This window comes from Heterocephalus glaber, unplaced genomic scaffold (genome assembly GCF_053883595.1).
Source record: "Heterocephalus glaber isolate CG9 unplaced genomic scaffold, H.glaber_assembly_v1.0 deba00001532, whole genome shotgun sequence".
Taxonomy (NCBI): domain Eukaryota; kingdom Metazoa; phylum Chordata; class Mammalia; order Rodentia; family Bathyergidae; genus Heterocephalus; species Heterocephalus glaber.
The window spans coordinates 12,743,028-12,755,043 of NW_028258330.1; the positions used below are offsets into that span (position 1 = coordinate 12,743,028).

The 12,016-nt window shown below is 37.2% G+C and overlaps 1 protein-coding gene across 1 annotated transcript; it reads left to right on the plus strand.

Annotated features, from left to right (window-relative positions):
* Window positions 1–115: 115 nt before the first annotated feature.
* Mkks (MKKS centrosomal shuttling protein) lies at window positions 116–11,447 on the plus strand. Its single transcript, XM_004840819.4, has 4 exons — window positions 116–1,112; window positions 4,452–4,627; window positions 6,004–6,114; window positions 7,785–11,447. Exons 1-4 carry the CDS (start codon window positions 125–127, stop codon window positions 8,235–8,237), a joined length of 1,728 nt encoding a protein of 575 aa, XP_004840876.1. The 5' UTR covers window positions 116–124; the 3' UTR covers window positions 8,238–11,447.
* Window positions 11,448–12,016: the final 569 nt, after the last annotated feature.

Genomic DNA, 12,016 nt, shown 5'->3' on the forward strand with positions numbered 1-12,016 from the left:
ACAACACTGTATTCGCACCTTCATTTCTGAAGAATATTTTTTAAAATATTTTTTAGAACACATGGCCATAAGTAGAAAATATGGTTAACAAAATAAAAGCTGGCTTCACAAGTCCCACCCCAGTATGTTGTCTCGATTAGAAGCTAAGAAGCCATCACTGTGTTACAGTGAACCACTCACAACTGAGAAAGTCAGGGCCACACTTTCTGTCTTGAAAGGCATCCTAACATCCTGCTATGGCCCTTCCGGGCGGCTGAAACAGCTGCACAACGGCATGGGGGGCGCTGTGTGCACAACCTCCCAGTCTGCAGTGCTGCTCCGCAACCTCTCAGTCACCCATCCCATATTAAAGATCCTGACAACATCCGTGCAGAACCATGTGTCCTGCTTCAGTGACTGTGGGTTATTCACAGCCATTCTTTGCTGCAACCTAATTGAAAATGTTCAGAAAACAGATTTGACAGTCACCACCACCATTAAACTTAATACACACCTTTTGAATTTCTGTACCAATTATCTCAGGTCTGAGGTCTGTGGTTGCCGAATCCCAGTCGATTTTAGTAATACCCCGATCCTCCTTTGTTTGGTGCGCAGTATTTTAACAAGTAAACCTGCCTGTATGCTCACCAGGAAGGAAATAGATCATATCAGTGTTTTGATTCTTAGAGCTTTTTTGCTTACAATTCCAGAAAACACAGAAGATCCCATCATTTTAGGAAAGAGTATAATTGTACCTTTAAAGGGTCAAAGAGTTACAGATTCTACTGTGTTACCCGGAGTACTCATTGAAGTGTCAGAAGTTCAATTAATGAAGATATTACTTGTCCGAAAATCAAGTCCCCTCAAGGTGGTGCTCTTTTCTACATCTTTATCCGGAGACTTTTCTGACCCTGGAGAAGGAAATGTGGTGGTCAGTGATGGGGTGTTTCTTGAAAATGCAGTCCTGGACCAGTTGATTAACCTAGGAAGGCAGTTAGTTAGTGACCGTGTGGAACTTGTCCTATGCCAAAAAGTTATACACCCGTCTTTGAAACAGTTCCTTACTACGCATCAAGTTATTGCCATAGACAGAGTGGGAGTGATGCTGATGGAGCCCCTAAGCAAAGTGACAGGTAAAAAGCACTCTTGGCTTTTGCCCCTTACAGTTAATCATTTTGTGGGGGAGGGAGCTGAGATTCTCGGTTTCTGTCATTGTTAAAATCTTACATAGTTTTAGAAGCCACCAACATCACAGCATATCGTTTCTAGCAACAAAGGTTGTTGCTTAAAATCCTCTATTCACTTAACTAAAAATGAAGTGATTATAGCCATTTACTATTTTTTAGCCCTGAAATGTAGTTTATTATAACCCCAGGTACTTGAGAAGACTATCCTCATAATGTCTTTCATACCCAGAACAATTCTCAAATTTACAAAGCTTCTAAATCATGTTATATTCAGAAGACAATTTCATAGCTAGAATACCCTTTGCTTTTATCCTAACACCAGTGGTACTCTGTACTTCTGCCCAAATGGTTCCCAGTAGGGAGGGAGGGGAGATATGTTTAAATATCAAAAATATTCCCGGCTGAGTTCCTTGAGAATCAAGATCACTTTTCCTTTTCAGCACCTATAACGTGTGAAACACAATAGAGTGTGTAAAATGTTTGCTGAATTGAAGATAATACATTTAGTAACCTAAAGAATTGCAGTAGGCATGAAATCCATATTTCACAAACTCAACCAATTAAAATCACATTTAAGACTAATATTCACCGTTAGAGCCAAAGAAAAATAGAGTTGCTGATTGTAGCCACTTCTCTGTATCCCTTCAAATGAACTGACAACAAATCAGGAAGATGATCATTTAGTTCTGCACTGACTGCAATTTTGAAGTTATTAAAACATTGTTAATGTAGTCTTACCAAACATCAAAGAGTGGTATGGACGACATGTTGAATGCATAGTATTGCTTGGTTAGTGTCCTTTTTAAGACCCATGAATGTCAAAGTGAAAATTATCAAGAAATAATAGAAATAATTTTTAGAAACATTGCTGATGTAGGTCAGAGTCCTATCCTTAAATATCTACTAGCTTTTCATGAATCTGGCAATTTGCAGCCTAGTAATATTGGGTGTTATTCCGGATTATTCTGTTTTTAAAGTCGAACATTTTCCCATGCAAACAATACTGTTTAAGTGGGAGCTGGCCGCAGTTATTTGACTCAGTGTGTCCTTCACCCCACTGGGTTAAAAGAAAAGGAAGGAGTGAATTGCTCTGGGCTGCAGTTTCAATATTCAGACTAAACCAATATTCTTTAGAAGTTCAGTGTAGGTTTCTTACATAACTTTCACCACGTTAATAGATTTTTGCACAAATCCAGGCCATTCTAGTTTATTTGTATCTTTACTAATTTGTGATTTGTAAAATTTTACTATTTTACCTCTGTAGGGTGAGAATTAAACATTCATTAGATCAAACAATTGAAAAAGTGACTAAGACATTTATAGTTAAATGGATGGACAATGAGGCGATAGTCTTAAGTGAAATAAATAGGACACGTGTAAATACCAAATGATTTCTCTAGTGTGAGAAACTGAAAGTGTAAATAAGGACTAAAAGGTATAATAGATAATGTGAAATAGGAAGAAAAGGGGCAAAGGGGAAGTAGGAGGGGTAGGGGAAAGGAAAGAAGGGAATGGAATTAATATGAGAAAAGGAAAAAATGGAAACAAAGTCTTTGTAAATAGGGATGGAGGGGTTGAAGGGAGGGCAGGGGAATGGGGGAAAAATAAGAACCAAGAGAGATTATGTAAAGGTGCAAATTCCAGTGATGAATGTCATATGCCTAAAATGTACCAATAAAATTAATTTTTAAAAAGTGACTATGCCACATACTTTGTTTTTGTATAACTTAAGTAGCTGTTTACACAAAAACAGTTGTTAAGCAAAAATAATAATTCCTATGTATTTCCTAAGTAAAGCCCCAAAAATTCTATTTGGGCAGTTTCATTTGTTTTAAATTGAAATAGTAATACCTTGCATAAAAGCCTTTCCCTTCACATCACCTTTATCCTAGAATAATGAGGTTCTTATCTTGGGTTCTTTGATATCTGTGAATTCATGGTTTCTGGACTTCCTAAAAATGTATGCAAAATTGTCACATCTTTTTCTGGAAACAGTACAAGATAACCTCTAGCAAATTTTTTTCATTAAATTTATTGGTATATTTTAGGTATACAATATGGTGACATTCATTATTGGGAGTTGGTACCTTTACATAATCTATCTTAGTTCTTATTTTTTCCCCATTCCCCTGCCCTCCCTTCAACCCCTCCACCCCTCCCTATTTACAGAGACTTTGTTTCCATTTTTTCATTTTCTCATGTTTTTTCCTTTCCCTTCTTTCCTTTCTCCTACCCCTCCCACTTCCTCTTCCCTTTTGGACCTTTTCTTCCTATTTCAGTATCTGTTATACATTTTGATCCTTGTTTACACTTTCAGTTTCTCACACCAGAGAAACTATTAGGTATTTGCACGTGTGTTCTATTTCACTTAAGAGTATGTCCTCAATGTGCATCCACTTAGCTATAAATGTCTCTAGTTTCTCATTCTTTATGGCTGAGTAGTACTCCATTTTATTAAAAAAAAAAATCTTGGGACTGGGGATTTAGCTCAGTGGTTCCGCTGCCTGCCTCGGAAGTGCAAGGTCCCAAGTTCGATCCCCGGTATCAAAACAAAAAACAACAACAACAAAACTTTATCCAGGGCCGGGGGGATTTAGTTCAGTGGTTCTGCTGCCTGCCTCACAAGCGGAAGGACCTGAGTTTGATCCCCGGTACCAAAAAAAAAAAAAAAAAAAACAGGAAAAAACTTTATCCAATCTCCAGTGGATGGGCAATTGAGCTGTTTCCAAGTTTTAGCTATTACAAACTTTGCTGCTATGAACATGGGTGCACATATATTGCTGTGGTATGATTCCTTTAATTCTTTTGGGAACTACCAAATGTTTAAAGAGGTCTTTAAACAAAAGATCCAAAAGAACCTCTACTTTATTTGTATATCATTTTACTAGCTGAATACTAATTTCAGAGATTTAAGAAGATGCCTTTTTTATTTTATATTTATTTGTTCGTTTTTGCTATTGGGGATTGAGTCTTCACACTGAACCACATATCCCAGCCTTTTTAAAACTTTGATTTTCTTATTTTTTATTTTGGGACAGGGTCTCATGCTAAGTCACTAAGCTACACTGGCTGGGCTGAGATCCTCCTGTCTCAGCCTCCCAGAGTGCTGGCATTACAGAAGTATGCCACCATGCCCAGCTGAATTTTTTTTCTTTAACCTACATTTCAAATTTTAATAAGATTTTGTGAAACTTCTATATTACCTGGGAATAATATTAATTCTCAGTGGTTGTTTGTTCAACCTTTGCTTATGCATTTTATGTTTTCTATACTTTACAAAAATAGGAGCACAGCCTATTGGTTCCCTAGGCTCAATATCTCCTGGTAGTTATGGAAGCGTGAAAGACTGGTGCTCTGCTAAATTTGGCTGCAAACATTTTTTTCATCTTATTCCTAATGAAGCGACTGTCAGCAGCTTGCTTCTCTGCAACAGAAGTGACACTGCCTGGGATGAGCTGAAGGTAAGGAAAAAACTTGAATTCCGTATCTAGGGGCTGAGGCAGGGATGAGATAGTAACTCAACAGGTACCGTATATTCAGTGTTACTGAAAAATGACTGAATGTTTTTTCAAAATGTATAGTAAAGAACATTGTCATTAATCTCCTTCAATGTCCTCCCTCTCACTTGGGGCACACTTATTCCATTGTTCTTGCCGCTTTCTGAAGCAGTTCTGGAAGCACTCTTTCCTGAGTGTCTTTAGTTGCACTGTCATAGCTGCCTCGATTTCCTCAATCAGTTCAAAATGGTTTTCATGTTCATTTTGACTTTGAGTAAGATTGTAAGTCATGCAGTGCCAGATCCAGTGAATAAGGAGAGTGAGGACACAGTAATATTTTTCAAACCTGTCTTTCTGTGGGACAGCACTTGGCAGCAGCATTTGCTGTTCTTTTTATCACACTTTGTGAAGACAGGAGAGGATTTCTAAAACTGCTTCAGAAAATGATGAGAACAATGGGATAGGTGTGTTTGAAGTAAGGAGTATTTTGAGGGGGTTTAATGGCAATATGTTTTACTGTAATACATTTTTAAAAATCTAAGCATAGCTGGGGACATAGTTCAGTGCTAGTGCTAGTGGTAGAGCTTGTGTTCAAACTGCAGGAGGTCCTGGTTCAACCTCTGCTCCCCCCCACCAAAGAAGAGAAAATCAAAGCCACAGGCTAATCTGTGAGACTGTAGTAGATACGCATGTGTTGCTGTTACTCCTACTATTCACAAGAAGCCTAAAAGATGCTTGATGAAATTAATTTGAATTGTGTACTCTTTAAATGCTAATGTGTATGAATTCACTTAGTACCCATTACCCTTAGTACAGTTTATGCTGTACCAACAGTAACATGTAACTTTTATATAAGGAAAGTGATAATCTATTTAATTGATGACAAGTTAAAGATTCATGTATGTTCAAGGATATATCCTTGCTGAGTCAAAGGTCTGTATGTTTTTCTATTATTATTGCAGGATTTTAGCTATTATTTCCAAAGTTTGAAATAAATACAGCATTTATACAATTAATATATTTAGATTAAAATATATTTAGAAGTACCAGCAAATCTTGTTGACCATACCTTTGTGAACTGTAATTTGAAAAGCTATGTGCATGTGAAAGAAAATATGAATCAAATTCTGTAAAACAGACTTCTGGCTAAAGTATCTTTGATCTGTAATCTTTGTTACTCCAAAATTTATTAATCATATTACAAACCTGACAACACAGATTTTGTTTTTGTCAGTTAAAATCAGGCTCTTTGAGTCCACTAGCTCTGTTGTTTTGAGAGCATGCTGATACTTACACTGTACCTGATATGAATGCCCAATGCTGATTTGCTTCTTTCTCAGCTCACATGTCAAACAGCACTGCATGTCTTGCAATTAATAATCAAGGAGCCATGGGTTTTGTTGGGAGGTGGCTGCACTGAAACTCATTTGGCTGCATATATCAGACACAAGGTAAATCGGAAAGTCCTCTGCAGAGGACCTCGATTCTCAGCAATTTCTCTTTTATGAGATAATAAACTAAGTTGTAATATCCTAGCACCCTTAGTGCTTAATTGTTCAATAATCTAACTCAGATATTGTGCTTGAAAATACTTGAGGAAACTAATTCTTATAAATACAAGGTAAGGTCTTAATTGAAACAGTTATTACAAATCTAATCCTTTAGCAAATGATACCATTCTTTGAGTATTGTCTGCATAGACGGCCTGTTAAAACTAGCATTCTGTTACTGAGAATTCACAGAAATCTCAACTCCTGAAATTCAACCATAATTAGTCTTCATAACAAAAGGGCCAAGGTTCTACAAAGTACTTTAGTACTTTCTGGAGTGTCAAGGACAGACTTCATTTATAGCATTCCAAGTATCAGATTTTATTGCAATTTAAATTGATATCTATGTATGGTATATATTAATTCTACTAGATAGAATTTTTTATTTGTTCAGGAAGTACCATTTCCTGACAGTTGTCAGGTAAGTTTAGTTTGTTATAGTTCTGATAAATTATTTCATATAAGGCCTATCCTACTTTATTTGAAAAATGCACACAAAAAGGCATCCATATTTTCCATATTTTCACAGTGAACTCCTTGCATAGACCAGAGAGTTACAGAGAAGCTCTGCAGAGCTTCAAGAGCTAATTGGGACTAGAGAAAGAATAAACATTCTTATAGACAGACACCTCTATGCTTCCTCAAATAATTTAAAATCTATTTGAAGAAAACACAATGCAAGAGAAGTTATCAAAATAAACATTGTGGAAAACAAGATCCATGCCAGTCTAATGAGGCTGAGTGAGCTCTGGTGTAATCTGTAAATGGAATTGAGTAAACTAGAGAAAATATTTTGGAGGAAGATGGTATCTTGGGTAGATTTTGAAGAAGTAATACAGCCTTGATATGGGGAAAATATGCAGTATAGGTGATCTCATCTGGTTCAAAGCTGGCTACACAAAAAGGAATGGTTACTGTTTTTAAGTAGTTAGGATAAGAATTTCTTTAACCATTATTCTGTTATGCTCTGTTTGCTGCTATACTGATTTTTCTTTAAGAAATTTCTAGAATAAGCTTCTTAGAATGCTGAGTGAGAAAAGCAGTTTAAAGTCTTATTACCCTTTCATTAAGAGAAAAATCTGCATTTTAAAAATATGGATGTGGAAATTTTACATATCCACAAATGATGTCTTCATAGTAATGTGTGCATTTTTAATTTAAACAAACCTGAAGTATTTTGCTGATGTAATTAATAAGTACTTCATTTGGAGCATTAGTGTTTAGGAACTGCCCTGTGTGCAGTACATGCACCATGGCAATACATGCACCTCGTGTATTAAGGAGACGGCACTAGGAAGTTCCTCAAAAAACACTGAGGTGGGGTTTCCTCTGATTCAGTCATTCTATAGTAGGGCTGGGAGCACATGATTTTATTATAAGCCGTCAGGTTAAGGGCTTGCAGCCTGGACAGCTGACCCATGCAAGCCTATGACTGTGGTCGCCAAACCCCAAAGTACATCAAGGTGGGAAGGAACTTCCTGAATAAGATTTTGATCAAATATCTTATCCTTGTGAAACATTTTTGTGTTGATCACTCACTACATGTTTTCCATGGTTTTATTACTCTTTAGACTTATGAGGAGCCAGGAAGTATTCTCCAAGATGATGGATGTACTCAAGCAGAACTTCAACTAATTGCTGAAGCTTTTTGCAGTGCTCTAGAGTCTCTCGCTGGCTCTTTGGAACATGATGGAGGTGAAATTCTGATTGACATGAAGTATGGACACTTTTGGTCAATTCAGGCAGGTCCTTCCTCTGTTGTTAACTGGACAGATTTGCTTTCTAGATGTGGCTGTGGAGTATACAGTAGCCAGGAAGAACTTGGCTGGTCTTTCTTAAGAAGCACGTGTCATCCTTTTGTACCCCAGACCTGCCTTCCACATGAATCTTGGGAAGTCAGCCCACAATCAGCCCACAGCCTGACCCTGGACTGTTTGACTGCTAAGCTCAGTGGCCTACAGGTGGCTGTAGAGACAGCAAATTTGATATTAGATCTTGCCTATGTCATTGAAGATAAAAGCTGATATAAGAGAATAGCATGCTTATATTATGAAGAGACTAGTCAGATTCAATTCAGAAAAATAGTATATATTCCTCTCCCAAAGCCCTGTTCTACATATACGGACAGGTGATTCATAAAGCTATAGAAAACTTATTTAAGTGAAGATATAAGAATTAAATAGAAATGCCAAAGAATAATAAAAATTTGCACCATTGTTTCTTAAGATATCATTACCTTAGGGATTGCATCATACTGCTTTATTCTGTTCTTAATTTTGTTATCATTTGACATCATTCTAAGAAGATACAGAAATTTAAAATTTTTCCTAATCCATGCTGTAGTTTGGATAAGCTTATTATAGACATTTTCTAGATTTAAAGTATAAAATTAGATTCCAAAGTATCACAAGGTATCCAGTGCATGTTGCTCAATTAAAAGAAGTGTCCCGGCTATATGGTTGGTGAAATCTCACTTGTTCAGTGCCCTTTACCTCAGACTATATTAGTTGATGGTTTAGTAACTGATGTAGAACCTGTTTTGCCTGCAATTCTTGGTTTTTATCAGTTCCACCTTGTTGTTATTTAGAGGAAATGTGTGATTAGGGGAAAAATCAATTAATATAATAACTAAGACTGAAACAACTTTCTAATGTCATCATATTTAAGGTGGGAGGAGTGATTTGTTTTCAGGCCAGAGTTTTTCAACCTTGGCACTGTTTACATTTTCAACCAGATAATTCTTTATTGTGCAGGGGTCATCCTATTTACTTTAGGATGTTTAGCATTGCCTCAGACCTCCACCCACTATATGCCAGTAGCACACTCAAATTATAAACCAAATATATCTGCAGATATTAGCTAATGTCTTCTGAGAAACAAAAGTGTCTGAGAGCCAGTATTCTGGCCGGGGATTTAGCTCAGTGGTGCCACGCCTTCTTCGCAAGCACAAGGTCCAGAGTTCTATCCCTGGTACCAAAAGAAGAAAAGAGAACCAACATTCTAGTCTGATGTAAAAGGAAGGAAAATAGAGTTTTCTGCCAGAACTTCAGAAAGCAGCATAGAGAAAGGAAGTGGAAAGTATTCCTTTAGTTCTGTCAAGAGTGCAAAAAAGTACTAAAATAACTTCCATATTCAAAGTAGAAACTCTGATATTTCAAGAATGTAATTGAATTTTATGCAAATGCCAAATTGAAGAAAAATATAGAATACAGTTAGAGCAGTAAGTATGCGCTTAACAGGTGTTAAACATTAGAAAAACATTTTGAAAATCTTTGGAAAATTAAACAATCCAAAATTCAATGATCAAATCTATAGCCATGATTAAAAGAAATAGAATTTTAACTAATTTCTTCCAATAGTCTTGTAATCGACAATAATTTTTACTCTGAGCCAAAGAAAATTGCAATACAAACTCTCAGCAATGCCATATGTATAAAAAAATCAGCTATACCTCAAGTTTCATAAACTAGTTCCTTAAAGTTGTACTCCTTTGGTTATTAGAATCAAATGGAAGGACAGTGTTGTGGGCAGCCTCTAAAGTGCCCCCTTGGGTTCCTGCCTCCTTGTTTTCAGGTTAGACTTAATAACATCTTTGTGTCTCTTATTCCCTCCTAGGAATAGGAATAGGAATGTCTATGGCAATTGTCTATGGAATGTCTATGAATAGGAATGTCTATGCAATTTTTCTATATCCATCATTTTATATTGGGATCTAGCATCAGAAATGACATCCCATCACTTTTAGTGTATCCTTTATTAGAAGCTGGTCAGTAGGCCACCTAGACCCAAAGGGTGGACCACTAGGAGGTGGGATCATTGGGAGCTGTCTTAAAATCTGCCTCTTAGGTACAAAATACATTTATTCTCTCCCCAAGTCCCCTAAAGTCTCACTGAATTACAGCATCAGCTCAAAGTACAGAATCTCTTTACTGAAATAAGATAAGGATGGCAGAGGCTCCTCAAGATGCAGTTCTTTAAATACAGTTCCAGGAGCTCAGTTCTTTTCCATCTGTGGACCCTTGAAGCTAAAGAGAGAAGTCATCTGTTAAAATATTGGCTTCTCTCTTGACCTCTCACTCTCTCTCTGATAGGGGCGAGTTGCCATATTGCTCACAAACCAAGGATTGAGTAAGGCTTCCTACCAACATCCCACAAGGAACTGCAAAAACTGTAAGAGTGAATTTGGAAGCAGATCCTCCCTACTGGGAACTTGAGATGAAAGTAGCCCCTGCCATTGCAGCCACGTAAGAGACCCTGAAGCAGAGGATATAACTAAGCCATTCCTAGGTTGATTCCTGACCCACAAAATCTGCAAGGTACTAAATTTTGTTTTAAATCAAAGTTTTGGGTGCACAGTACTTTGTTATATAGCAGTGGATAGACAATAAAGGCAGGCAGAAAAACTTATATATAAGTTTCTGATGGTTAATCTTGATTGTTATTATAATTAGCTTGAGAGAAATTGAGGCATTTAATGAAGTACACTTCTGAGTGTGTCTGGGTGTGCCATGGAGGTGTGACCTTGAGGACTATATCTAGTCCTTGGCTACCCTATTCCCTCCTCTCTGCTTCCTGGATGCCATGAGGTGAGCTGCTTTCATCTGCCATGCCCTTCCATCATGATGTTTCTGGTTGGAGACAGCTGACTGTGAACTGAAGCCTCTGAAACCATGAGCCAAAATAAACCTATCCTTTAAATTGTGGGTGTTGGATATTGTGTTCCAGCAACAGAGAGCTGACCCATACATAAATATTTACGGAAAATTTGGTCACATAGATGGAAAAAAACATTCTTGATATGCCTTTGCATTGTCACCATCAACCCAAACATAAAGTTTCTTTGTCACAAGTGTCTGTAACAGGGGTTCTATAGTCACTAAAGAAATTGTGTCACATAGAAATATAGGAATTGCACTGGTTCTGTTTTGTCCAGTACTGCATTTCCAAGTTACTCCAATTGACCTTACAGTGTAGGGGTCTTCACTTTTCCTGATAGTTGCTTTAGTTCTGTCATTTTTAGCTTTGCCATAAAATTCCAGGTGAGACAGTACTTATTTTGAACAGGTAATAAATTTCTTTCAGTATTCTAAAAAACTCATTTGTGTTTCCTAAAATGGTTAATAATCATGGTTAGAAAATACTGGAAACATAGCAGGGTGAGGTGCAGCACACCTGTCCTGCCAGCTAATCAGAAGACTGAGACAATAGAATCCTTTGAACTAAGGAGAAGACAGCCTGGGGAGGGAGAGAAAGGGAGAAGGAAAGGGAGGGGGAAGGGGGAGGGAGGACAGGAGGAAGGAAGGAAGGAAGGAAAGAAAGAAAGAAAGAGAAAGAAAGAAAGAAAGAAAAAGAAAGAAAGAAAGGGGAAAAATGCTAGAAAGGAAAATGAAAACCACAACTTCAATAGTTTAAGTAAAACATTCAGTTTCATATTAAGACATGAGAAGAAAATTTTTGAAAATAATTTTTAATGAGCTCCTTTTGACAGATATAAAGGACAAGAAAAAATAGCAGCTAAGTTAAGCCTCAGGCGGTTTTGTGACCTAAAGTAAGACTGAGGTCTGAATATTGCCTTTTGAGTTACCTCAGCAGGCATAACAGGAAACCCTGATAGCTACAAAAAGGGATACAAAGAGTGTGAAGTCAGTGACAGCTGCTCAGGATTTTCTTAAGTCCCAGGACATGCAACATTAAAGTTTATTGAACTGTGGAGTCCAACAAGATTAGCATCTTATTAATCAAAAGAGGCTAGGAATTTGGCAGCAAAGAAAAAAGTGGAGATCTAAAGCAAAACAAAAGGGCC